This window comes from Hylobates moloch, unplaced genomic scaffold (assembly GCF_009828535.3).
Source record: "Hylobates moloch isolate HMO894 unplaced genomic scaffold, HMol_V3 SCAFFOLD_19, whole genome shotgun sequence".
Lineage (NCBI taxonomy): Eukaryota > Metazoa > Chordata > Mammalia > Primates > Hylobatidae > Hylobates > Hylobates moloch.
This window is the reverse complement of record NW_026652294.1, coordinates 12,966,790-12,993,221: the sequence shown is the minus strand read 5'-3', so window position 1 is coordinate 12,993,221 and position 26,432 is coordinate 12,966,790. Positions and strand designations below refer to the sequence as shown.

Sequence of the window (26,432 nt, the reverse complement as noted above, 5' to 3'; positions counted from 1 at the left end):
GTGCCACTGCACTCCAGCCTGGGCAATAAGAGCAAAATTCCGTCTCAAAAAACAAAAAACAAACGAACAAACAAAAAAACTTAATGAGATAATTTTATAAAGCAGCATGTAAAATAAGATCCAATAATTTTTTTTTTTTTTTTGAGATGGAGTCTCACTCTGTCGACCAGGCTGGAGTGCAGTGGCGCGATCTCGGCTCACTGCAAGCTCTGCCTCCCAGGTTCACGCCATTCTCCTGCCTCATCCTCCTGAGTAACCAGGACTACAGACGCCCACCACCACGCCCGGCTAATTTTTTTTTTTATTTTTTATTTTTAGTAGAGACAGGGTTTCACTGTGTTAGAATGGTCTCGATGTCCTGACCTCGTGATCCACCTGCCTCGGCCTCCCAAAGTGCTGGGATTACAGGCGTGACCCACCGTGCCTGGCCGATAATTTTTTTTTTTTTTTTTAAAGAGAAATACGCATATGTAGAAAAAGACCAGAAGGAAATGTTGGCAGCGCTTGACTCTTGGTGGTGAAATTACAGATCTTTATTTTTCTTCTTTGTGCTTTTGTGTATCTCCTACATTTTCCACAATGTACACAGCACTTTTACAATTGGGAAAAACAATAACAACAAAAAATGCAATTTAAATCCTGAGAGGAGCTATCACCTGCATTTGGGCTCTTCAGGGGATGGTCCAGGGGAAGTGGATTTTAGCACAGCCTGGAAGGTTGGGAAAATGTGAACTAGGGACAGGAGCCAGGTGAAGCCTTTTTTGTTCCTTGGTTTTTGTCTGTCTCCTCTAGACTACGGGTTCCTTGAGGGCAGGATCTGTGGTCTGGCTTGTTCACTGCTGTATCCCTAGCATCTTATAAAACAAAAGCCTGGTGCTTAGTAGGTGATCAATAAATACAAATCTAGTGAATGAATACATGACCTTGACAGCTCTGCTTAGCCTAGGAGACAAGGATGTTCTCAGTTCGCTGTCCAGCTGGTCTGCTGCCAAAACTGAGGTGCACGGTTTCCATGGCAACAGAAGAGGGCCCGACAGGCCAGCAGCAGGAGGCAGATGCAGGGATTGTGAGCTCTGCATGTTTTCAAGGTGTGGCCTAGAAATCCGGAACATGGTGGTGGTTCTTTCAATAGACGTTGAGAGAAAAAAGCTTCATAAATACGGCTAACTCAGTTGTTCACCAGGCAGGTTTCTAAGTCAATCAGTGAAAACTCGGGCAAGTAGTTGAGGTCTTCAAAGGTGACACGGGAGGCTCTTAGTGTTTGAAAGTCTAGGAACTCAGGAAAGTTTGGTTTTAGTCTGGATCCTGAGTAAGGGTGCGACCTTGGGCAAGTTACTTAACCTCTCTGGGCCTCAGCATGCTCATTCATAAATGAGAGGTTTGACCAGCACTAAAATTATTTATAAAAAGACGTGTGGTAGGAACGTAAAATGGTGCAGTCACTGTGGAAGAGTTTGGTGGTTCCTCAGTAAGTTATACATAGAACCATCATATGACCCAGCAATTCCACTCCTAGATATACACCCAAGGGAACTGAAGATAGGCACTCAAATACATACTTGTGCACAAATGTTCATAGTTGCACTATCCATAATAACCAAAAGGCCATCAATGGATGAATGGATAAAGGTAGTATATCCATACAATGGTGTATCATTCAGCCAGTCATAAAAAGGAATGAAGTATTTATACATGCTACAACATGAATGAACCTTGAAAACATTACATTAAGTGAAACAAGCCAGATTCAAAAGGTCACATACAGTATTGTATAATTCCATCTAAATAAAATATCCAGGCTGGGCATGGTGGCTTACGTCTGTAATCCCAGCACCTTGGGAGGCTGAGGTGGGCAAATCACCTGAGGTCAGGAGTTCGAGACCAGTCTGGCCAACATGGCGAAACCCCATCTCTACTAAAAATACAACAATTAGCCGGGCATGGTGGCGTGCAGCTGTAATCCCAGCTACTTGGAAGACTGAGGCAAGACAATCGCTTGAACCCAGGAGGTAAAGATTGCAGTGAGCCAAGCTCGCGCCACTGCACTCCAGCCTGGGTGACAGAGACTTCATCTCAAAAAAAAAATAAATAAATAAAATATCCAGAATAGGTAAATCCATAGTGACAGAATGCAGATTGGTGGTTGCCAGGGGATGAAGGGAGAAGGGAATGGAAAGTGACTTCTTAACGTGTACGGAGTTTTCTTTTGGGGTGATAAAAATGTTTTGCAACTGGACAGAGGTGCTGTTTGCACAACATTGTGAATGTACTAGGTGCTAGTGAATTATACACTTTAAAATTGTTAATTTTATGTCAATTGAATGTTACCTAAAAAAAAAAAAAAGACATGTTCTGCAAGCATGCTGAAGTTACATAATGGATTCCTAGGAGCCTGAGAGATGGGCAAGACTCAGAGTAATGGATGAAGTGGAGACGTTACTCCCACCCCCACAATCACACTGCCAAGGCGATATCTGGAAAAAAGCTCCCAGGTGGGATCAGAACGGCATCTGGACTGTCTCTGGCCACTTCCCCAAGATGGGATCCTGGGCCACCCTGGCTCCTTGAACCTCAGGCTTCCTATCTGCAAAACAGGGCTGATGCACGTTCCCTGTTTTCCTCAGAGCACCACCTTCTGAACCCACCTTCACCAGGTGAATCCGCTGGAATGGGGCCAGTCATGGCACCCTGTTTTCTAAGCATAGCAGACAGAGAGCCAGTTCCTGGTTCAAGTGGAGCCATGGACGGGTGACAGGCTTCAGAAGCCACTGGTGAGGAAGGGGCAGTTAACCAGTTTGAATCCTGGCTCCATCACTATCTGTGTGGCCTTAGGCAGGTCACTCACCTTCCCCAGTTCCAACGGTAGGATGGGAATATCTGTACCTACTATGGAGAAACGATGTGTGTATACACTGGACACTCAGAGCAAACCTCTTTTTCTTTTCTTTTTTTTTTTTTTGAGACAGTTTCGCTCTTGTTGCCCACGCTGGAGTGCAATGGCGCGATCTCGGCTCACCGCAACTCCGCCTCCCGGGTTCAAGCGATTCTCCTGCCTCAGCCTCCCGAGTAGCTCGGATTATAGGCATGTGCCACCACGTCCGGCTAATTTTGTATTTTGTATATATATACATTTTTTGAGACGGAGTTTCACTCTTGTTGCCCAGAGGCTGTAGTGCAATGGCGCGATCTCGGCTCACCGCAACCTCTGCCTCCCAGGTTCAAGCGATTCTCCTGCCTCAGCCTCCCTAGTAGCTGGGATTACAGGCATGTGCCACCACGCCCAGCTAATTTTGTATTTTTAGTACAGACGGGGTTTCTCCATGTAGGTCTCGAACTCCCGACCTCAGGTGATCCGCCCGCCTCGGCCTCCCAAAGTGCTGGGATTACAGGCGTGAGCTACCGCGCCCGGCCCCTTTCTCTTTCTTTGCGGATGTTCCCAGCAGCTCTCTCAAAAATAAAACGTGCCAGTTCCCAAAATCCGCCCAAGAAAGCTGTGGCTCAGAGGAGGCACTAGCCCAAGGTGACAGTGAATCTAGGCTTAGAACACAGATCTCCTGGCTTCGTGTCCAGGAAACTTTCTTCAAGCCTCTAAGTCTCATTCATTCTCTCCAACAGGAGTTTGGCATGTACTGTGCCCTAGAGCGGAGGTGTGCAGGACACGTGCTGCTGTCCCCGTGTACAGGTTAAGAAACAGTCAGTTTAACTGAATCTCAGGGAGGCCAAGTGGCTAAGCACCAGGACACGAAACCAGAAGGCAGAGGTGTCAATTTTGAACTCGGATCATCCGCCAGGGCAACGCCCGGAAGCCTCAGGGCGCGCGTGGCTGGGCACGAGCTCTGCGCGCAGCGGTGGGAATCCCGAGCGGAGTTGGAAGCCGGGCCCGTTCATTTGCATGCTAATACCCAGAATGCTTTTCCCCCGCACACCGCTTCTCTTAATGGAAGCGCTCAGTTTGGAACCGTGGAAAGTTTGGAACACATACTTCGCTTCCTCTTTCCAACTGTGGGAACTTCCCGCGCGCACACGCGGCGCCTGCAGCCCGGGGCTCTGCGCCAGGCGGCCCAAAGGCGGCCGCCAGCGCTTCCTGGGAAGACAAACCTTGGTGTACAACTCTAGCGTGGCAGCATCCCTGGGCGGGCCGGGGACAAAGCGCCGAGGCCTGGCGGCAGGGCCCATGACCAGAGCACCCGGCGTCTCACAGGGCTGCGGGCGCTGGGGATGCTCCGGGCTTGGAGAGGCCCGAGGGTGTCCCCGACTCCTCCGGCACCCCCACTTCCCTGAGGATTGCTAGGGCTTCCGGGGGTCCCTGCCCCGTCCATCGCCCTCATATTGTCGCCTCCCGGAGCTGGTGACTTCACGCTCCCCGGGGACAAAGCTCGGCATGCTGTGGTTTGGGGGAGAAGCTGGACGCTGGCTTCATCTCTCCAGCTTTTCCGGGCGCGCAGCCCATCAGATCGGTCAATGTACCGGGTGCAGAAACAGCTCCGGAGGTTCGGCCTGTCTCCGGCCAGGACCCCGGGCCCTCTCTGGTGTTTGAAGCAGGGAGGCGGTTGCAGGCGACTTCTGGGGATTTCACGCATGAAAGCGGGGCTCCGAAGGGTGGACGACGCCCGCTCGACCTGCGAGTGCGCTTCGCAGGCTGGGGGGCCCGGATCCGCACCCCTCAGTTCCTGCCCCCCCCCCCCCACCCCTGCTAGCCGCCACTCTCAGCGGGCAAGAGAGGGGCAGTGGGAGCTGGTTTGCTGGCTCGGCGCTTCGTTTGCATTGGTCCGGGGGGGCTGAGACTGCAGCCCCCGGCCCCGCGGGCGGGGTGTGGAGGCGGGGGCCGGACGGGGGCTCAGGCTGCTCTAGCATTGGCGGATCTGGGGAATGGGGAGGGGGGGCAGGAAGCGGGGGGAGCGGAGCTGCGGGGGGGGTGTATAAATAGGGAAGGGGGGACGTGCATCCTCGGCTTGGTGAGGGGGGGGCGCTCGGCACAAAGAAAGTGGAAAGTTTGCAGCGCCGGGCGGCCTGGGCTAGGCATCCGGGCGCGCACGTGCAAGGCCGGGGGCGCCGGGGGCCCCCACTCTGAGCTCGCCGTTTCTTTTTTTTCTGCAAGCGAGGGGGGGGGTGTTGTTGGTATCGCCCCCTCCTTCTCCTCCCCCCAGGGGTGAAAGTGCAAGAGGAAGTGCAGCCGCTGCCATCTTTCCTCCGCTCCGAACACACGGAGCCCGGGGCCGCAGAGCCGCCGCTCCGCCGCCGCCTTCTCCTGGCCTGGGGAAGGGCCTACTCTGCCGCCGCCGCTGCCCGCCCGCTCCAGCCGCCGCCGCCGCCGCCGCCACCGCCCTCCAGGCTCCGGGACCCGGCCCGCGCCACCGCCCCCGTGCGCGCCCCGCCGCCGCCGCCTTCGCCTTTTGTTTCCTCCGCTCCGGCGCCCCCGCCCCGGCTCGCGCTTTGCAGGGGACGCAGCGCGCGCCCCCAGCGGGCCCGGGAAAAGCCGCGGCGCGCGCGCGCGCCTGCGCGGCGGACCCCTCCTTCTCTGCCCCGCGTGCGCGTGCTCCTCTTGGCTGCGCGCCGGCGCCGCCTGGCGGGCGGGAGGGGAGGTGGCAGGCGCGTTTGCAGGAGGGGCGCACCTCTTCGCTCGCGCACCCCCCGGGAAGGTAGACCGGGAAGGGGAGGCGGGCGGGCGGAGAGGAGAGAGCGGCGCGCAGTCCAGCGAGGGCGGGGGTTGGCTATGTGGGGGGTGGTGCACCCCGCAGTCTAGACAGTCTGATCCGGGCTGGGGGCGTGTACGCTCGGCGCACCTGCGAGACTACAGAGCCCCGGGCCGGCACGTGTGGGGAGTGTGGACACGTCTGCTGCGCCCCGCTTCTCGCTGCTTAGGGGAAGGGAGGGGGCGGGCAGGTGCAGCGGCCGGGCTAGTGGGAGGGGGCGGCGGCCATGGAGCGGGTGAACGACGCTTCCTGCGGCCCGTCTGGCTGCTACACATACCAGGTGAGCAGACACAGCACGGAGATGCTGCACAACCTGAACCAGCAGCGCAAAAACGGCGGGCGCTTCTGCGACGTGCTCCTGCGGGTAGGCGACGAGAGCTTCCCAGCGCACCGCGCCGTGCTGGCCGCCTGCAGCGAGTACTTTGAGTCGGTGTTTAGCGCCCAGTTGGGCGACGGCGGAGCTGCGGACGGGGGTCCGGCTGATGTAGGGGGTGCGACGGCAGCACCAGGCGGCGGGGCCGGGGGCAGCCGGGAGCTGGAGATGCACACTATCAGCTCCAAGGTATTTGGGGACATTCTGGACTTCGCCTACACTTCCCGCATCGTAGTGCGCTTGGAGAGCTTTCCCGAGCTCATGACGGCCGCCAAGTTCCTGCTGATGAGGTCGGTTATCGAGATCTGCCAGGAAGTCATCAAACAGTCCAACGTACAGATCCTGGTACCCCCTGCCCGCGCTGATATAATGCTCTTTCGCCCCCCTGGGACCTCGGACTTGGGCTTCCCTTTGGACATGACCAACGGGGCAGCCTTGGCAGCCAACAGCAATGGCATCGCGGGCAGTATGCAGCCAGAAGAGGAGGCAGCTCGGGCGGCTGGTGCAGCCATTGCAGGCCAAGCCTCATTGCCTGTGTTACCTGGGGTGGACCGCTTGCCCATGGTGGCTGGACCCCTATCCCCCCAACTGCTGACTTCCCCATTCCCCAATGTGGCATCCAGTGCCCCTCCCCTGACTGGCAAGCGAGGCCGGGGCCGCCCAAGGAAGGCCAACCTGCTGGACTCAATGTTTGGGTCCCCAGGGGGCCTGAGGGAGGCAGGCATCCTTCCATGCGGTCTGTGTGGTAAGGTGTTCACTGATGCCAACCGGCTCCGGCAGCACGAGGCCCAGCACGGTGTCACCAGCCTCCAGCTGGGCTACATCGACCTTCCTCCCCCGAGGCTGGGTGAGAATGGGCTACCCATCTCTGAAGACCCCGACGGCCCCCGAAAGAGGAGCCGGACCAGGAAGCAGGTGGCTTGTGAGATCTGCGGCAAGATCTTCCGTGATGTGTATCATCTCAACCGGCACAAGCTGTCCCACTCTGGGGAGAAGCCCTACTCCTGCCCTGTGTGTGGGCTGCGGTTCAAGAGAAAAGACCGCATGTCCTACCATGTGCGGTCCCATGATGGGTCCGTGGGCAAGCCTTACATCTGCCAGAGCTGTGGGAAAGGCTTCTCCAGGTGAGGAAAGGCCCCCTCTTCCTCCCCTGCTACACGTATCTTAGTCCTGAAAAGGCTCCTGCCAAGATCTGGGGGTGCGGGATTTGTGGGGGTCACTTGACCTTATAGAGCCATGCCAGGTTTGGGTAGAGTGTTTTAAGGGCCCTTATTTTGAGATGGTATGCCTGAGACCTGCTTTCCATTCCCTCAGGGAAGTTTTTTGACGCTAAGTGTGCCCTACTGTCTCTCCTGGGGCCGGATTCCTCAGCCAGAGCCACCGGACCTCACCATTCTTCTCCCAGGGCTCCCTTTGTGTTTCCGGCACCAGGCATGGGGCCCCCTCTGGGGGCGGGAGACTAGGCTCCTCCAGCGACTTCCCCGCTTGAATGGCTGCTGAGGGAGGGACTGGAACAAGTGCATCTGGGACTCCCTACACTCCTGAGGCACCAGATTCCCCAACACAGAACACTGGCCATCCTGATCAGTAGACTCCAGCTGTGCCTCTCACACCACCCTGGGATCATGGGACACAGAGCTGGTCACCCAGAGCTGCTGCTTAACACCAAAAGCTTTGATCTGCTCTGACCTGGTAGCTCTAGAGCCTAATGGGACCCACAGAGCCCCTTTATGTTCTCAGGACAGAAAAGACAGAAAGTTCTACAGGATCTCTATGTAGGTTCACTTTCTAGTTAGCCTGTTGGGGAACTGAGGACTTGTCTGGGAGCAAAGGGTGGTTTTGTTTTTCTCCTAAAAGGCCGGTTTTAACCTGGATTGGAGGACCTTGTGCGTGTGAACGCAGGGATGGAGAACTCCCTCAGAGGGCCCCAACCGGGAACCAGTCTTACCGGTCAGGCAGCCCCTGTCCACCTGCTCAGGCGGGCATCTGGCTTACCACCCAGCTGGGGACTTAAGGCTCCACTGCTGGCCTCTGGGGACTGAATTCCATCCGGGTGGCATTCATTGGCTGCCCGTGGCGGGAGAGGCTGGGGGAGGGGATTGCTGAGTTTCTAAGGGGCTTTAGTCTGGACAATGAATCACACATACCCCCTCCTGGAAAGGCTGCAGTGAGGCAGCTCTGTTTCATTCTACTGCCACCGCCTCTGGTCCTAGAAAACATTGAGTTTCTGGTGGGGGGAACTGAGGGGGTGGGGAGGCAAGATCAGAGACAAATGCCCACTTCTCTTCCTCCTCCAGAGAAAACCAGGGCAGAGAGGCCTGGGCCTGTGGAGCCAGAACTGGGTGGTGACTTTGTCTTTGTCATGCTGGGGTGGGGGAGAGGGAGTCCTCTCCAGCAGTGTGTGTGTGTGTGTGTGTGTGTGTGTGTGTACACACGTATGTATGTGTGCCTGTGTGGTGGGGTCTGGCCAAGTTTCTAAAGTCCCTCTTGGTTCTCTCTTTTCCAGGCCTGATCACTTGAACGGACATATCAAGCAGGTGCACACTTCTGAGCGGCCTCACAAGTGTCAGGTAGGGGCTGGGCCAGGGCAGAGATGGGCTGAAGGAGATGTTGCTGTTCTCACGGTCGCAGCCATGAGCCAGCTGCTGCGTGTGCCCGGGGCCCGGCTGACTGCCCACCGCTTTGCACACCTCCCTTCTGTTCCTCCACCCTCCCTCTGCTCTCCTCCTTTGTTCTTCCCCCAGGCCCCCTTCCCCCACAGCTGACGTTCCTTCTTCCTGGTTGCTTGGTCCTGGTTCCCACCCTGTCTTTGCCTTCACTCTCTTGCTTGGCTTTCCTCTCCTGGTGTTTGCCGGCTCCTTGGATGGTGGGCCGTATCGCACAGATGTGTTGGGCGACCCGGCACTGCGCTGGGCCTGGCTGTTGGTTTCCAGCAGTTTGTAGGGACTGCAGGTTTTTTTAAAAGGGCTCCTGGTGGTCCAGCCAACCACTCTTCCCCTTTTCTGACCTCAATTAGAGCTCCTCCCGGGTCTCCTCAGCTTAGGGCACAAGGCAGTGGGGGAGGTAGGAGGTAGGGAGTGGGTGGTCCCCTCTCCCACACTGGCACCTGTTTAACCCATCCTGAGCCAGGGTTTCTGGAGGACTGGAGAGTAAAGTGGGCTCCTTTTCTTTGAGCTCTTTGCAAAGTAGCAGGTAGGGAAGGCTGGACCAGATAGATTCTCACCCTTGGTTTACCTGCTTGAACAATATCTGGGGGCCCTGCTGGTACCCAGAAGATTGAGTTTCCTCTCCTGGCCACTGAGCCTTCCTGTGTGGATAGCGAACACACCTCTGTCTTCTCGGTTATCTCCCCTCTCCCATGCCAAGTTCCCACCAAGTGAGGGCGAGCCATGATTGTGGGGTATGCACTGCAGTCTCTGATAGGATAACCTGCTTCTCCTTATCATGTTGGTGGCAAGGGGAGGGGGTTCAGGGAGACCAGCAGGGAGGGATGAATGTGCCGTAAGTAGGGCAGAGCCCCTGGGGGTTAGGTGTGGACGGTGTTCATAGGTGCTGGGCTAGGCAGTCTCCCTGGAGGATGACCCAGGGTGGGCCTGCTGGGATCTGTCCTTGCCTTGCTGCCTTCTCGCTCTCTGTCTCTGATTCTCTCATCACAGAGCACATTCTGACTCAGGTAGTGTGCCGAGTAGCCCGGGCAGAATAGGAGGAGCCCAGAGGGCAGTGGGGGCAAGCCCAGTGGCCTGGGGGGGTAACCTGCACTCTCTGCCCTTTTTCCAGGTGTGGGTTGGGAGCAGCAGCGGCCTGCCGCCCCTGGAACCTCTTCCTAGCGACCTGCCATCATGGGACTTTGCCCAGCCTGCTTTGTGGAGGTCGTCCCATTCGGTTCCTGACACCGCCTTTTCCCTTTCTCTAAAAAAATCATTCCCAGCCCTTGAAAACCTGGGCCCAGCACACTCCAGCAACGCTCTCTTCTGCCCAGCCCCACCGGGATATCTGAGGCAGGGCTGGACCACCCCAGAGGGCAGCAGGGCCTTTACCCAGTGGCCTGTTGGCTAGCCTGGGCCTTCCTGGAGAGGGTTGACAGTGGAAGGGAACAGGAGTGGCATTTGGCCTGAGACCCCTGCTTTTGGGAGAGGCTAGCAGGGTGGTTCCTGCCCAGCATGCCCAGCTCCTCCCTGGGTGACTTGGAGTCTTTCCCATCTCAGAGCCCCCAAATGGGGGTAGCAAGGAGCACCTTTCTGGAACCCCCTGTAGCATCCGAGTTTCTCTCTGGGCTCTCTTGCCTTTTCCCCCCTTTCACAGGTGGCACCCCTGGGCATCTGTCCTTGCCTAGGTGATTTTGGAGGTTGGTGCCTTCCTGGGAACTAGCCACCAGCTTATCTGCTTCCCTTCCCCTGGCATCACTTCCCATAGGCCTGGGGTTTCTAGACTGGGGCCTGGTCACCCCTTTCCCCACTCCGGGAGTGAGTCGGCCTCCAGAGAAGACTGGCACAATTCCAACTAGAGTCAACCCATGCTGCCCTCTGCCCTTCCCACTCAGATCTAGATCCTGCTTTCATTTCTGCTAGTGAAGTAGACTTTTGTGTTTTTGAGATTTATTAGCAGGTCTGCTCAGGAACCAAACTAATGAGTAGCTTTATATTGGGCCACCCCAATATATGGCTTTGGGGGGTGAAAAAGCAGATGTAGACCCCCTCCCTTGGATCCCATTGGTGTGCCCTTTAGCACCCCACAGACTCTGCGGGGTGAACAGGAGTGATGATAAAATTTTTCATTCTAACATTTGAGGCTTTGTGTGTTTTGTCCTTGGTCTGTGTCATAACACTGACATCACTGTCCCTTGGTGTACAAATGCGCTCCTGCCCTGCCCCTCCCAACATATACTCTCACAGACCTGCTGGCCCCTCCTCCAGCCCTATAGCCACAATTCCCCTAACAGGGACCCAGCAGGTGAAGACATGCTGGCTCTCGTGCTCTGGGCTGGCCAGCCAGGTGTGCCTGGGCTTGGTTAAACAGCAGGGGCATCTGTTGGCATGGTGTAGGGATGCTGAAAACATAAGAGGTGAAGAGATGGCTCTCTGAGAGTTCATTCCTTGGGTTCCCCACTGCTAGGCACAGTCCGTATTGCTCATCCCCTCCTGATGCCAGAGAGAATGAAAGAGGCCAGTTACAGAGACTAGTGCCATAGCTTAAGTAGAAAGGCCATCTGAATGTAGGGGCAGGAAGCCTCAGGCTTGACAGTGGCATGTCTCTTTGGGGCTTGGCCTGAGTGTCCTTAACTGGCCCAGATGCCCCAGGTACTGCTGGATTTATGAGCTTAGTGGGCTGGGACATTTCCCCCACGTGGAGTTCAACCTGAAGCTGAGAGGCTGGAGCAGCTCAGACCTCCCTAGCTTCCACGGGCTCCACTTCTTGGGGGCTGGTTAGAGAAGGAATGCCTTGAGATGGGCATATGCTCGAGAAGAAGGGGGCCAAAGAGCCCAGAGAGCTGAACCTTCATGCATTGCCCTTAGAGTTTTCCAGGGCTGTGGGAGAAAGCTGCTCGAGACTACCCCTGAGGCTGCCTGAGTTCAAGGGCTACTAAGGGTGGGGGTGTGCACTAATGCCCTTGGTACCACTTGGGCCCCATTCCCAAGCTGCTCAATCCTTAGGAAGAAAAGCTTTAGGAAGTCTGGGAAGGGAGCAGGACTGGGGTTCAGTGTTGAGTGGTGATGACTCACACTCAGGGTGCCTGGGCCAGGACCTGGCAGGCATGGCCCTTAACTACAGCAGGCTGTCTAAGCACAGGGCTGTGGGCCTGGCAGCTCTTCTGAGTGCCACAGGCAGTCAAAGCATTCTGCCTCTGGCTCACTCTCTTCCCATCAGTGTCCCTCTGTCTTCTCCCTGTCTCTAGGACAAAGAATGCTCTTCTCCTGACACCTCAGCATGGAAGTTCTGGATGTTCCCTTTGAGATCTGTCTCCCTCCGCCCCTTCTCTCCTGGGTTGTGTGACCAGGCTCTTTCATGTTCTGTGTTGTCTGAACTTCTGCTGTGCCTAGACTTTGGACTTTCACAGGCTCCCCAGAAAACCTGGGGACTGCAGCAACAGAGGGTCAATCCCGGCACAGAGAAGCCAACAATCACTTCAGCTTGGCTTTGAACACAGGGAAAGTGTTTGTCATGTTTGTGTTTTTTCCCCCAGCAGCAGATTTACATTCCTAATTCTGTTTGCTCAGGCGAAAGTTAGCTTTCATTCCTTGAGAGATAATCAATGGAGGACAGGGTGGGGGAAGCCAGCCCCGTCTGGGATTTTAATTTTGCTTAGCTAATCCCCAAATGGATAAGCCATTAGTGGATAATTGAAGTTTGGCTGTCCATCATCTTTAGGTAGCAAAGCATGACAAGCAAAGCCTTTAGAGGACAGATCCCAAAAGAAGGTTGGCAAGAGAAACAAGGCATCTCTTTCCTATCCCTCTTGTGGCTCCCTCTCCCAGAGACTGTGGAAGACAAAATCCTCAATGTGCTTTCAGCCCCTGAGTAGCTGGGACTACAGGCGCCCACCACCATGCCTGGCTAATTTTTTTGTATTTTTAGTAGAGACGGGGTTTCACCATATTGGCCAGGCTGGTCTCAAACTTCTGACATTGTGATCCACCCGCCTCGGCCTCCCAAAGTGTTGGGATTACAGGTGTGAGCCACCGCGCCCGGCCTCAGCCCTGTTTTCTTACACCTGATCCATGTTGGTTCCTTTGAGTTCTGAGGCGTAGAACACACCCTCTCTCACCATTGGAGGGGTGGTCTTTGGGTCGCTGCCTGGCAAAGCTAGCTCTTGTCCCCAAATAAACCAACAGGTGCACCTCTCTTTCCTGGGGGTGTTTATGCAGCCCCTGCCCTGGTTTAGAGACTGCTGGGCTGTGTAGAGGTTCGGAGTTTTTTTCTGCTACTGTGGCCTGTCACTGGGTCATGAGGTCCCTGGCTGAGGTGGTGCCCACCTGTGGCCATGAGAGCAAGCATCCATGGTGCTTTCTGACTTACCTACATGCTGGAATTTCCTTGCACAAATCTGTTCACCTTTCCCTTTTGGGAGTCCTGGCTGCCAAGTACTGTACACTGTGTTATAAAGTATGAGCACCTTTCACTCAGCAGAAGCTCCCTCTCCTGAATCTGGAGATGGTAAGAGCACAGGCTCTGGGACTGGTTCTTAGTCCAGCTGTCTCATATCCTCTCAGGGCCTCCACTGGCCCAGCTGTAAACTGGGAGAGATCAGAATCCCCCAGGGTGGCCAGGAGGATTGGTAAAGTACTGGCCTGGGTGTGGTGGGGGTGGGTGTGCTAGACTTTCTTTAGTAGCTGAGTCTTGTATTCTAAGCACGTTCACCTTCTAAAGGTTTCCTCATTTATGATATGAATACACTGAATATATAAAACAGATAAAAGCAGTATGTCATTGCTACAAATTCAGTTCAAATGTATAACGTATACTTAAAAAGACAACGACAGAAGAGCTAGGTAGGCTGTGCTAACGTACACAGATATTTGGGACTGGGGTAGTAAACAGTGGTGTATTCTACCTTAACAGCATTGCGTGTGTTTGTTTCTTGCTATGGCTGTACAGTAAGGAGATAGTTAGATGTCTGTATGTGGTGACAGTGTTCAGCCACTTACCTTGAGCTCTCAGGTTCTCAGGATGTGCTTCTGTTAAAGAGAGATGGCAGAGGCAGTTCCGTTCTAGCACAAGGTAATGGGGTGGTCTTCAGTGGGTTACCATTTGACCTGTGACGCAAAGGTGAATGTTGCTTTCTCTTACAGTTCTAAAACAGTAAACACACACACAGAAAAAAGAAATGAGTCAAAATTGACTAGAACCCATGAAACACCTCCCTGGAACCAAAATAGCTTGAAAGCCAATGGATTCAGCTCTTCTCAGGGCTTTCACAATATTCTGTGACCCCCACGGCTGGAATGCCTTTGCAAGCTCCAGCTGAGGAAGGGATGTTGTGAGGAGACTGATCACTGGTACTAAGTCAGGTCTTCAGGTACAGGAAATGCCTGCCAACCTGGGTCCTCCTTCCAGGGTGCTGGTTCTGACCTTCAGCTCCTGACTCATCCGATCCGGGGGCCTGGCTGTGAGTTGGTGCTCAGCTCACACCACAGCTTTCCAAAGGCACGCTGTCTTGGAGGGTGATCACACAGCTTGCCTTGGAGGGCTGCTGTCAGGATGGGTTGCCTGAGATAAGTGCCTCTAAAAGGCTGAGCACCATGCCTGCTTGGCACACAATGAATGCTTAATCAATACAGGGTAGTATCATTATCCTTGCTGTCACCAGCACTTCCCCAGCTTAACGTTTCACAAATGCCTTTTTTTTTTTTTTTTTTTGAGACGGAGTCTTGCTCTGTTGCCCAGGCTGGAGTGCAGTGGTGTGATCTTGGCTCATTGCAAGCTCTGCCTCCCGGGTTTATGCCATTCTCCCGCCTCAGCCTCCCGAATAGCTGGGACTACAGGCGCCCGCCACCATGCCTGGCTAATTTTTTTGTGTTTTTAGTAGCGACTGGGTTTCACCGTGTTAGCCAGGATGGTCTTGATCTCCTGACTTCGTGATCTGCCCGCCTCAGCCTCCCAAAGTGCTGGGATTACGGGCGTGAGCCACCGCACCTGGATTTTTTTTTTTTTTTTGAGAGGAAGTCTTGCCTTGTTGCCCAGGCTGGAGTGCAGTGGCACGATCTTGGCTCACTGCAACCTCTGCCTCCCAGGTTCAAGTGATTCTCCTGCCTCAGCCTCCCAAGTAGCTGGGATTACAGGAGTCTGCCACCACGCCCGGCTAATTTTTTGTATTTTTAATAGAGACGGGGTTTCACCATGTTGGCCAGGCTGGTCTTGAACTCCTGACCTCAGGTGATCCACCCGTCTTGGCCTCCCAAAGTGCTGGGATTATAAGCGTGAGCCACCGCACCCGGCCCACAGAAACTTTTGAAGCCTCCGGCGCTTGTTCTGTCTGCTAATTCTCACATCGTCAGAATTGCCACTATCATTTAATGGGCTGCTTTTTCAATTCAAACTCACGAAAATATTACGAAGAATTATCTCTGCACTTTGTCCTGCCTTTCCTTTCCATTTCCCTGGCCAAGACTAATGTCACTTTTGAATAAAATGAATAAATATAATTCTTTATATAAAACTAGGGGAAACCCAGGGATAGAGAACAGGAAGGCTGGTTTATATGCCAATAACTCATCTGTAAATTCATGTAAATGTAATTCTGTGCATTATAGCTAATGCACCTAAAGTCAATTCTCAATGTCTAAGGATGAGCAAATGTGTAACTCTTCATTGTGTAGAGGGGTATAGAGCTTAGCTTGCCGTGTCCTGGGCACATTTCCCGTAGTCATTTAGTTAGTACCAGTGATTCCCACTCAAGTGTCCCATAAGGAGGCACCATGGGAAATAAGAGCAGCCTCTTGGCATTCTGGGTAGGGAGCCTGAGCCAAACTTTAAAGCTGTCTTTATAAAGGGAGGTCATGTGATGGCCAGAAATTGCCTTTGCTTCATGGTGCACTTGGTGGGGAGTCAGGTGTGGGGTGCTGGGTTTCACATCATCCCATTTTCTTTTCTGCCTTCAGACCTGCAATGCTTCTTTTGCCACCCGAGACCGTCTGCGCTCCCACCTGGCCTGTCATGAAGACAAGGTGCCCTGCCAGGTGTGTGGAAAGTACTTGCGGGCAGCATACATGGCAGACCACCTGAAGAAGCACAGCGAGGGGCCCAGCAACTTCTGCAGTATCTGTAACCGAGGTAATCTGCCCACTGTTTCCTCACTTCCAGAGGATAGGCCTGACCGTGTATGGGAGGCCTAGGGGTGTCTCAATCACCCTGCCTCAGACTCCACTCTTTGCACAGCCGTCCCCCACTTCCCACTGAATGATAAACACCTTCATCACCTAGCTAGCTATTTGCTACCTCTTCCTTCCCAAGAAGCTTGGGGTGCTTAGAATGGGAAGTTCCAGGAGACCAGTAGGTCAAAACAGGAGAGGTTCTTCCCAAGCTTGGGCCCATAACTCTAACCTGCTACCCAGATGGCAGGATGGATGCATTTTGCAGACACCACTGAACCACTGAGGTTGGTGGGGGAGTTCGTAGGTCCCACAGTGGGAGAAAAAGAGGTTGGTCCGGTTTGAGAGCTTTTGCTGGTTGATTCACTGGCATATGAAATTCAGCAGCCAGGGAAGGAGGTAGAGTCTGGAGATAAACAAGGAGCAGACACTTTCTAGCACAAGTGGTCAGAAGAGAGCCCAAACTCAGGTAGATTGTGGCCTTGAGAGAGGAAAGTGGAAGGTGCTCTGAGCAGGGCAGCATGCTTGAGGACAAGGTGGGCCTAAGTAGTGTCTAACTCTGTGGCAGTGGTGTTGTGTTGGGTGAAGTCAAGCCTGTCCCCAAGGTTCTGCCGGGTCTAGTTGACTGTTGGAAGTGCTAGATGTTTGTGTTTTGCAAGCACAGCATCAGTAGAGGCTTGCACTGTGTCTGTGCTAAAGGAGGTTGGAGCAGCTATCTGTGAACGTGAGGATGCTTCTGCATGGTGTGCTTTGCTTTGGCCAGTGGGGAGCACTGGGATGTCCTTATCTCCTGGGGCATTCTTGCTTGTCCCAATGCTTCTGAAAGCCTGCTTAGTGGGTTGAGCACTGAACCAGGAGTCAAAAGACCCAGGGTTTAGTCCCAGCTTCTCACTAGGTGGCCTCGAGTTCTCTCATTCCCTCTCTAAGCTTGAGTTTCTTCATCTCTCAAATGGGGTTAAGAATAGCCCCATTTCGCACCTCACAGGGCTGTTAAGAGGATCCCAGGAGACAAGATAGGTGAAAAGAGCTGCACACTTGGGAGACTCTATCCTTGCACTTGGTAACAATGTTGGGAAAGACATGCTTGTTGACACTCTGGGTTGGACCAGGCACAACACTCCTGCAGGCCTTGGTGGAATCGTTGGGTGCCTGTGCTGTGTTCATGTGCCCTGAGGTCCATGGTGGAAGCAGATTGCTGAGTAGCTGGGTGTTCTTGGTGTCCTGGAACTGGGTCCCTCCTTGCAGCTTCACACCTGGGGTTTGTACCACCAGGACACCTGCTGTGAAAGCAGGGAAGTAGTAGTGAAGGTCTCTTAAGCTGTCTGTTCTGTTTTCTGACATGTCAGTAGAGCCCATTTCTGACAGGAGCTTCCTCCAGGTTGCAAGCGGTGGGCTTGCGCATGCAGGGAGATTTATCAGGCTGTGGCTGACCATCTTGACTGGGGCTGCCCCAGCCCTAGAAATAATATCGTTTCTTGTCTTGCTTCATCCTAACCTGGCTTCCTGACAGCTCCCCCAGATAACTCAAAACCTGCTGTAACATGCTGTTAGCAGGCATTTTGTCAAGTTTTCAATATGGAAGTTCCCAGACCAAGAACTGGGGTCAGAGACCAGAGGCTGAAAACTGCTGAGTGGAGAAGGGTGCTCATGATAAAACTCAGAAAGCCCAGACCAGATGGTGGAGTAGGGCAGGAACTGGACAGGAGACCCAGGGCTACAGCCCTTGAAGCCCAGCTCTGGAGGAGAGAAAAACTGAGAGCAGCAGGGACAGTGGGAAAGTTGGCCCAGTTAGGAAGCAGCTGATGTGGCAAAGCCAACAACTATTGTACATCAGGATTTATTTTCCAAGGGCTGGTAAAGAGAACTTGGGCAACAGCCATAAGCTACATGACAGGAATGGAGAATCCAGAAGAGTAAACCAGAGTCTACTTTTTCTCAGAAAAGCCAAGACTGGGTCTGGATCACAGGCCAAACATCTCTGGGTCCCAGAGCCAGAGCGGGAAGTCCCTTTCCTGCAAGAAGACTAAAGAAGGTGCTGGTCCAACCCATGCTGGGTACTCAGAAGGAAGAGAAAACAATTGCAGTTTTTATCAGAAGAGAAGGAGCAGGATTCTACTCCTGGACTCATTCCTTGGGCAGAAATAGGAAGAGACAAAAAAAAAAAAAAAAAAAAATAGGAAGAGGATAAAGTTCTTTCTGAGCACCAAAAACATTGAGACATTGGAATCAAAATGCAGAGAGCTTTGTGTCCTCCTTTGCCCTGCTGCTACCAAGCCTATACCTACAGGAGGGGTTGCACGAATAAATGAATGTTCTTATCTCTGCATGTGTTCAAACAAAGGCTGAATGTCAGAACAGTTAAGATTGAATCAGGTGAACTTCCAGGTGCTCTCAGATCCTTCAATCCCAACAATTCTTCAACAGTTGACTTAAGTATCTACCTATAGATCTGTCTTTTTCGGTTTTTGCCACAAAAATGACTCCTGGCTGTGAAGAATGGCAAAGAGGAAAGGCAGCCTGACTCCTGCAGCCTCACACGTGAGTCAGATGCAAGTTGATGAGACAGATGACTCTGGCTTTGTCATAAAGACATACCAGGATGTGTATGATACTATTTGTAGAGGAAGATCATTTGCAGTGGAGGGAGTATTATGGCTAGAAAAGCTTGTTCCCACATTTTTGAGTTGAGGAAATCAGTTGAGTTGAACAGTGGAAAAGGGAGAAGGCCCTGGCTGATCACCATGATTTTCTTCCTTTAAAGTTTCTGTAGCAGGATCTTTGTATATATGCCTATGTGCTGGTATGGTGAAGAGGAATAGATTATCAGGAATCTGCCTTTGACAGAGACATTTGAATGCAAACATCATTGCTTGAAAGGTAGAGGAAGCCTTCTCCCCAGTCAGAGGTAAGCACACAAGTGGATGGATGCAGGGAACCTGCTGTTCCCCTGGACTCACATCAAGCTATGTAGGCCCACTCCAACACAGTGCAGTTGGGAATGGCCCCTTCAGGGTTTGGACAAGGAGAAAGCAGTCCCCAACCCCTGCATGGATGTGGAACCTGCCAAAGGATGATTTGCTTCTGGAGTGCCAAGTGCAGGCACACCAGGCAAGAAAATGCAACTGAGGAGCAATGGCCTTTTGCTAATAACACCATTGTCTCTGGAGTGAAAGGGCCGGTGGCTTGCTGGTTGTAGTGGCAGTCATATGTGTGCTCAGCGTCTCCATTGCGTGGATGGCTGGATCAAGCTGCCTCTTTGGCTCTTGATTAATCAATGGTGAATGGGTGGGTAAGTTTAGAATTCCGGCTAAATATGTCTGGCTTCAAAGACATATTCTGCTCAGAAGCTCAGCTTCTGTTTCATCCTAACACTTGGCTGCTGAGTTGCTCTGTGTTTAAATTCTAGGCTTTAAGTGGCAGCTGTGGATCCACTCCTACCACCCCGCCATGTGGTTTTGCTATAGATAGTACAGTCTGCAGCTGGGGTAAAGTCAAGAAGACTCAGCCACGTGTTTCTCAGACTGTTTTTCAGGGAAACTCAGCAAGACAGTTTCGCTCTTGTTGCCCATACTGGAGTGCAATGGTGCGATCTTGGCTCACCACAACCTCTACCTCCTGGGTTCAAGTGATTCTCCTTCCTCAGCCTCCCTAGTAGCTAAGATTAGAGGCATGCACTACCACACTGGCTAATTTTGTATTTTTAGTAGAGACAGGGTTTCTCCATGTTGGTCAGGCTGGTATGGAACTCCCGACCTCAGGTGATCTGCCCGCCTCGGCCTCCCAAAGTGCTGGGATTACAGGCGTGAGCCACTGCGCCCAGCCAAACTCAGCAAGTTTTTATTGAGCATCTGCTGTGTTCTCTTGGTATAGCTCTCCCAGTAAGGAGTAAACATAATTCCTGGTGCTCTCCCGCTCCTTTCTGTCCCCTTTTGATTGCAGCGGACCTACTCTGGTTCATCACGGGGAGAGAGCTTCATGCTATTTTAGAGACCCCACAAGGGATTAAAAAACTAAGGAAAGGCCGGGCACAGTGGCTCATGCCTGTAATCCCAGCACTTTGGGAGGCCGAGGCGGGCGGATCACGAAGTCAGGAGATCCGAGACCATCCTGGCTAACATGGTGAAACCCCGTCTTTACTAAAAATACAAAAAAAATTAGCCGGGTATGGTGGCGGGCGCCTGTAGTCTCAGCTACCAGGGAGGCTGAGGCAGGAGAATGGCATGAACCCAGGAGGCAGAGCTTGCAGTGAGCTGAGATGGTGCCACTGCACTCCAGCCTCAGCGAGAGCGAGACTCTGTCTCAAAAAAAAAAACAAAGGAAAAAATTACCTTCTAAAGTGGTATCATCATATTATCAGAAAGTTCTGATATCTTGTACTGATTGGTGGGAGCCAATGTCTCCTGGTTCTGCTTTGTTTTAGGGGACTCTACAGTACCACCCCAAGGGGCAGGGCTAACAGCCTCTTTCCCATTAGCCTTGTCTGCTCACTCCTGACTACAGCCTCCCTCTTAGGGATGGGACCCTCTTACACCAGTCTATACCCATGATCAGCCTCAGGCAGACCACTGCGGTCATAGCACAGGACAACTTGCTCTACCAGGCAGGGCAGGACACCAGCACCTGGTCTAGACAGATCTTTGAAGTAGCTGTATTGGGAAAGGAAGGAAAATTGGCCCAATCCCACATTTCCCTTCAGAACCACTAACTGCTGCTGTCAGAAGAGAACTTGTTAAATAAAGTTCCCACAGGCCAGCTCTGTTTTTCCAGCAGCTTCCATTCTAACATACCATTATGGTAGAAAAATACATGAGTGTAAATGGTAATAATGAAACCTATTGTAAAAGTCCACTGGATATTTCTAGGGCTCAGGGCTAAGACACAGGAACCAATTAACCCATTTATGCTGGAGGTTACAAACTTTTTTGTGAAAAATCAGACTTTAGCGATGATCTTGAGCAGTAGGATATAAATAATTCCTACAAGGTTAGCGTCCCAATAATGGAACATCAGGCATAAGTGGGTTAAAGCGTCTGCCCAGTAGCTAAGGGCCAAGTTCTGGTGGCACATGATCCTGGGGTTGGAGTCCAGGCTCTGCCACTCAGTAGTGTACGTGTGACCAGGTTACTTAACCTCACCAAGCCTCTTTTTTTTTTGAGACGGAGTCTTGCTTTGTTGCCCAGGCTGGAGTGCAGTGGCGTGATCTTGGCTTACAGGTGCCTGCCACCACACCCAGCTAATTTTTTATATTTTTAGTAGAGACGGGGTTTCACCGTGTTAGCCAGGATGGTCTCGATCTCCTGACCTCGTGATCTGCCCACCTCAGCCTCCCTAACCACACAAAGCCTTTTATTTCTTTATCTGTAAAATGGGTATAATAGTAATCTGTAGCACAAAGGGTGTTGGGCAAATTCTGTAGAATAGTGCATGCAGTGTGCTGGGCCCTGGTGTGCCATCAGCACTTGCTAAAGGTGAACCTTTATTACAGTTTCAGCAGCATTCAAAATGCCATGCCAATTCAGACTCTCTTAAAACAAATCTCGTGCAGACATTACACGGTACTCTTCAGCCTCTGACCCTTTACCCTTTAGCAGTGGATCTCACTGTTATCCTGTGACTGTGTAATTTTGAAAGTGAATGGGAACACCTGATAATGAGTCAACCCGATCTGAAGTGGATTAAAGGGACACTGTCAGGGTGCTGGCACCCTAAGTGGGCCTTATACTAAAAAGCTTCAGTTCCTGCTAAAAGCACCTTCTGATCCTTGACTACAGTGGGGTTTGATGGCATACCTCCTTCCTGTGAAACCCAAGTCAAAATCCTTTTATCAGCCTGCCTGATTCTGTATCCTTGGACGCATGGCTGCTATGGAAGTTGGCCCAAGATCTGTTCATCCCAGCCTGAGATATCTCGTGGCTCAGACTGACCGAAGCATCTGGGAGGTGGGCTGGAACAGTCCCAAGAAGGCCGGATTGTCCTCCCCCAAAATAAAGACAGAGATCATCCCTGTTTCTTCTCCTGTATGCAAACCTGGTGGATGCTCCAAAATCGAACCAAAACACTACCATGAATAAGAGATGACTGCACTCCTCTGACACAACTTCCTATTTTTGTCTTTGTTCTTCAAAAGGTCTAAACAGTTACTAAATCCTGTTATGCTGAAGGTGGGGAAGTTAGAAAAATAGAACATCTCCTGACAGGTAGAAGACGGGATCCTTGGAGGCGTTCCTTTGGGATTTCATTTTACCTCCATCTCGTTTGTTGTCCAGTTTCCTTTTACAAGGATTAAGCAGGCATCCTGCTGGCTAGAATCCTGTGGCTTCCCTGGAGCCCCAAATTCTTGTCTAACCACATTTCTAGTCATGGTTCCTACAGGAGACATCCACTCAAACCACCTGTTACTGAGGCACCAAGCAACCCTAGAGGCAGTTGGCCTCTGGCCCTAGCAGGAGCAGGATCTCAGGCCATTCCATCAGGCGGCCAGCCTCGGCCCCTCACTGCAGCCTTGCAGAGTGGGCTCTGCAGAGAAGCCAATTTGTGGACAGTGCCACCCTCCATCGTGAGTCACATGGCTCATGTGGTTGCAGCCATTTTTGAGCCAGGAGGGGGCCCCTTCTAGGTGCAGCTGACCTGGGAATGCTAGCCAGAGCGGCCAGAGGAGAGGAGTGGGGGAAGGAGAGAGGTATCTCTTGCTGGCCGCGGGATCTCATCTCCTTTTGTCTTGTTTAGGTTTCTCCTCTGCCTCCTACTTAAAGGTCCATGTTAAAACCCACCACGGTGTTCCCCTTCCCCAGGTCTCCAGGCACCAGGAGCCCATCCTGAATGGGGGAGCAGCGTTCCACTGCGCCAGGACCTATGGCAACAAAGGCAAGCGATCCCTTGCTCTGCACTTTGCTTCTCCGCGCAGACTGTGTTGTGGGGGCGCTGGGCTGGGTGTGGGGAGGCGGGAAGGCTGCCAGTTTTCTGGCTGCCTTGAGGAGACTCAGAGATCTGAGTGGCAGTGGCCTCCAGGACAAAAGTCACAGTGGGTATCTCACTCCAGGGCAGTGAGTGAGGCTTTAGGGCACTGCCGAGATCCAGCCTCCGCCTCCTCTTCCCCAGCCCTCCTCCCTTCCTCCTGGCCAGCCCCCACTGTCTGGAGCCCTGCAGGGATGCCCCGGGCCCTGGGCAGAAGAAGAACCCTGCATGATGAGTCACTATGGGCCTGTCACTGCCTGCTGCCCTTTAGGATGGTGTGGAGCTGCGACTGAATGCTTTCTCCTCTTTTGACCCAGTGGGCCGGTGGGAGCCAATGTCTGGCTTCTCTCACAATAGGGGTGGTTGGTTACTGTGAGTGGCCCTTTCTGGAGAGCCTCTGGCTATGGTTGTGAGATGCATGGCAATAATGAGCTATCTGACTCCTCTGACTTGGGAGTTGGTTTGCAGAAAGCTCCCCAGGCCCACCTTCACTTGTTGATTTAGGTTGTTTTGTGGTATGTCACATTGTTGTTGCCTTGGGGATGAGGCCAGGGGCTTGGCAGATGGTAGAAACAGCAGAGATGGCATGCTCCATGCTCCCATCACAGACCTCCCTTCCCGGCATGGCTCTCTGGACCCAGGCAGGAAGCTGCTGATTGGTGGAGGACTCCAGTGTGGGCCGGGCAAGGCAGAGCAGCCAGGGTTGTCTCTTGGCCCAGCTTGTCTGGGGCCTAAGGTGGGGACACCCAGCCGACTGAGTAGTATAGAGTTGCTTTCAATCCCTGTGCTTTGGCTGCTTGGCCCTGGAAAGGTTTTGGCAGAAGGAAGGCGGTAAGGACAGGGCTCATGTTTGCAGCATTAGGAAAAGGATTGGCTTCTGTCTGAGCCATTGATGGGGTCTACCCAGGTTGAGGACCTAATGGCTCTGGTTTTGCCTGTCTTGCTAGGGTGCAGCTAGTCTGGTGCAGGAGGCGAGGCTACTATTACACTGGCTCGGCATCATCAGAATACCAATTTTACCCCCAGAGGCACCCAAAAGAGCGCCTAGGAGTTGGGGGTCTTTGAGTTGTTCTGGGCAGCTATAGCAGAGTTGCCCTCTCTGTATCCCTTCCTTGAAGCAGGCTGAGATGACGGTGAGCAGTACATGTGCAGCTGCATGAAGAGTCCACAGCAAGGGAGGCTGGCAGCCCTAGGGCCCTGCCGTTTCACCCCTGTAGGCACTCCAGGCTCCCAGACTGACCAGCTGACCCTCCGTGGGTTCTGCCAGGGCAGTGGCTGGCTAACGGCTGCCCTCCACAGGTCTGTGAGCTGGCCCCTCATGACCCCTCCAGGAGGGGGCATCTCCAGAGCCTGGCCTCATCACTCTCCTATATTTTGTTTTTTCGTAGAAGGCCAGAAATGCTCACATCAGGATCCGATTGAGAGCTCTGACTCCTATGGTGACCTCTCAGATGCCAGTGACCTGAAGACGCCGGAGAAGCAGAGTGCCAATGGCTCTTTCTCCTGCGACATGGCAGTCCCCAAAAATAAAATGGAGTCTGATGGGGAGAAGAAGTACCCATGCCCTGAATGTGGGAGCTTCTTCCGCTCTAAGTCCTACTTGAACAAACACATCCAGAAGGTGCATGTCCGGGCTCTCGGGGGCCCCCTGGGGGACCTGGGCCCTGCCCTTGGCTCACCTTTCTCTCCTCAGCAGAACATGTCTCTCCTCGAGTCCTTTGGGTTTCAGATTGTTCAGTCGGCATTTGCATCATCTTTAGTAGATCCTGAGGTTGACCAGCAACCCATGGGGCCTGAAGGGAAATGAGGCAGCTGCTGTGTCCCCACAGAAACAGCCATTTGGGGACTGCTGGGAAATGCTGTGAATGCGGAGGGAAGTGATGTTTGGGTTCTGTAGCTGAGAGATTTTTATTCATTTTTAACTGCCCCCCAACCCCACTCCAACTCCTTCTCTACCACCCATTCTCCCAATGGTCTTTAGAAATAGATTTTCATCTGATATTCTGCAGAAATATCAATGAGACTTGGTATGGGACAGGAGCAGAAAACACTACATAGGCCTCCAAGGCAAAACCAGTCCCAGTTTCTCTAATGGGAAGAAGCTGGAATTCCTGGTGCTGAATTCTTAGTGACCCCAATCCTATACCCAAATCTATGATATTCTGGGACCTCAGTGATTTTGGTCCCCTCCCACTTCTCTAGTTCGTCATCCTCCCTTCCCATATCCTTCAAAAGAACCACACTAGGGTCTCCACCCACTTATACAATGTGGATGCCCAACTGTTTTTAAGGAAGCCAGAAGCATCCTATGGACCATGGGGTGAGTGTCCTCCAAGAGCCCCCTGAGCTCAGCCCTCTGCCTGGAGGGCTCCAGACCTTCCTGAGCCCTGCTTGGAGGCGAGCATTTTCACTGCTAGGACAAGCTCAGCCATTGAGGACACCCCCACCCCAAATTTCAGTTCTTACGTGATTTTAACCATTCAACATGCTGTTGGGTTTTAATTCTCTAATTATTATTATTGTTATTATTTTTTAGGACCAGTTGTAGTGAATTGCTACTGAAAGCTATCCCAGGTGATACAGAGCTCTTTGTAAACCGCAGTCACACATTAGGGTTAGTATTAAACTTTGTTTAGATGTACCATAATTAACTTGGCTAGTTGATTGTTTGAAGTCTATGGAAGAAATAGTTTTATGCAAAATTAAAAAAAATGCCAGTCTGGTCAGGGAAGTAGGGGGTTTCAATGCTGTTGGGAACCAGGAAGGTGGGACAGCCAACAGGTAGGGACATTGTGTACCTCAGTTGTGTCACATGTGAGCAAGCCCAGGTTGACCTTGTGATGTGAATTGATCTGATCAGACTGTATTAAAAATGTTAGTACATTACTCTATCTGCTCCCTTGAGTCCAGTTTTTCAGCTGTGGGGGTCTTTGGGACCCAGAGGTGGGCAGTCCATACCCCAGCACCTGGGGTGGGAGTGGGATCCCAGGAGACCCCTTTTCCACTTCGTTGCACCAGTTCTACTGGGATTGACAGGTAGATGGTCCCACTGAAGACTTAGAATGCCAGAATTCACCCATGTGTTCAACAAATATCCACTGCTTGTCTTTACTGCTTGTGTGCCAGGCATGGTTTCATGCTCTTGGGATATGGTGGTGAACAAGACACCACTGTGAGGCTTAATGGGAGAGACAGACAACTTAAATATGAGTTCAGATAATGAGAAATACAAGGAGAAAAACTGGGCAAGGTGAGGGGACAGTGACAGCAGGAGGGTGAGTAGGGTGGACCAGGGAGGTGTGAAGCGGGGTTGGGGCTCTGGGAGGGAAGACTTATAGAGGGGATCTGACATGGCCTACCCAGCTAGCACCTGAGGAGGGATGTGGGCAGGGACTCCTCATGGCCAAGGGGCTCTAAGAAGCTCAGCAACCTGTCTCCCCCACCATGTTATCTACCTGATGTTAAGTAAAAGGTTGGTGCGCCGTTAATGGTGAATGTATGAAGAAAAGAGGGAAAGAACAATAAACAGGAGGCAAGAAGTAAGCACTATGGAAAATTAATGGGAATAAGAATGAGGAACAAGAGGGGACAGGCAGACTTAAGGCA

The 26,432-nt window shown here is 52.6% G+C and overlaps 1 protein-coding gene and 1 long non-coding RNA gene across 9 annotated transcripts in view; one reads left to right on the top strand and one right to left on the bottom strand.

The window, feature by feature from the left end:
• Positions 1-5,159: 5,159 nt before the first annotated feature.
• Positions 5,160-25,718, top strand: PATZ1 (POZ/BTB and AT hook containing zinc finger 1). 4 transcript variants are annotated; one of them, XM_032138856.2, is made up of 5 exons: positions 5,165-7,190; positions 8,573-8,636; positions 15,663-15,834; positions 22,664-22,736; positions 24,215-25,718. In XM_032138856.2, the coding sequence occupies exons 1-5, from the start codon at positions 5,920-5,922 to the stop codon at positions 24,246-24,248; spliced, it is 1,614 nt and encodes a 537-aa protein (XP_031994747.1). In that variant the 5' UTR covers positions 5,165-5,919; the 3' UTR covers positions 24,249-25,718. The 4 variants fall into 4 exon arrangements, with proteins under 4 accessions (XP_031994749.1, XP_031994747.1, XP_031994745.1 ...); XM_032138854.2 differs by having other exon boundaries at positions 5,166-7,190; positions 22,599-22,736; XM_032138855.2 differs by lacking the exon at positions 22,664-22,736 and having other exon boundaries at positions 5,167-7,190.
• LOC131381909 (uncharacterized) overlaps positions 10,746-26,432 on the bottom strand; it is a 49,227-nt gene continuing 33,540 nt past the window's right edge. For 3 of the 5 annotated variants that reach the window (XR_009210951.1, XR_009210949.1, XR_009210950.1), the window contains 2 exons: positions 24,506-24,619; positions 12,787-13,855 (listed from right to left, as the gene is read on the bottom strand). This is a non-coding gene — a long non-coding RNA (uncharacterized LOC131381909). Of the gene's footprint in view, positions 11,205-12,786; positions 13,856-24,505; positions 24,620-26,432 lie in introns of those variants that run through there. The other 2 variants (XR_009210952.1, XR_009210953.1) reach the window with 2 other exon arrangements.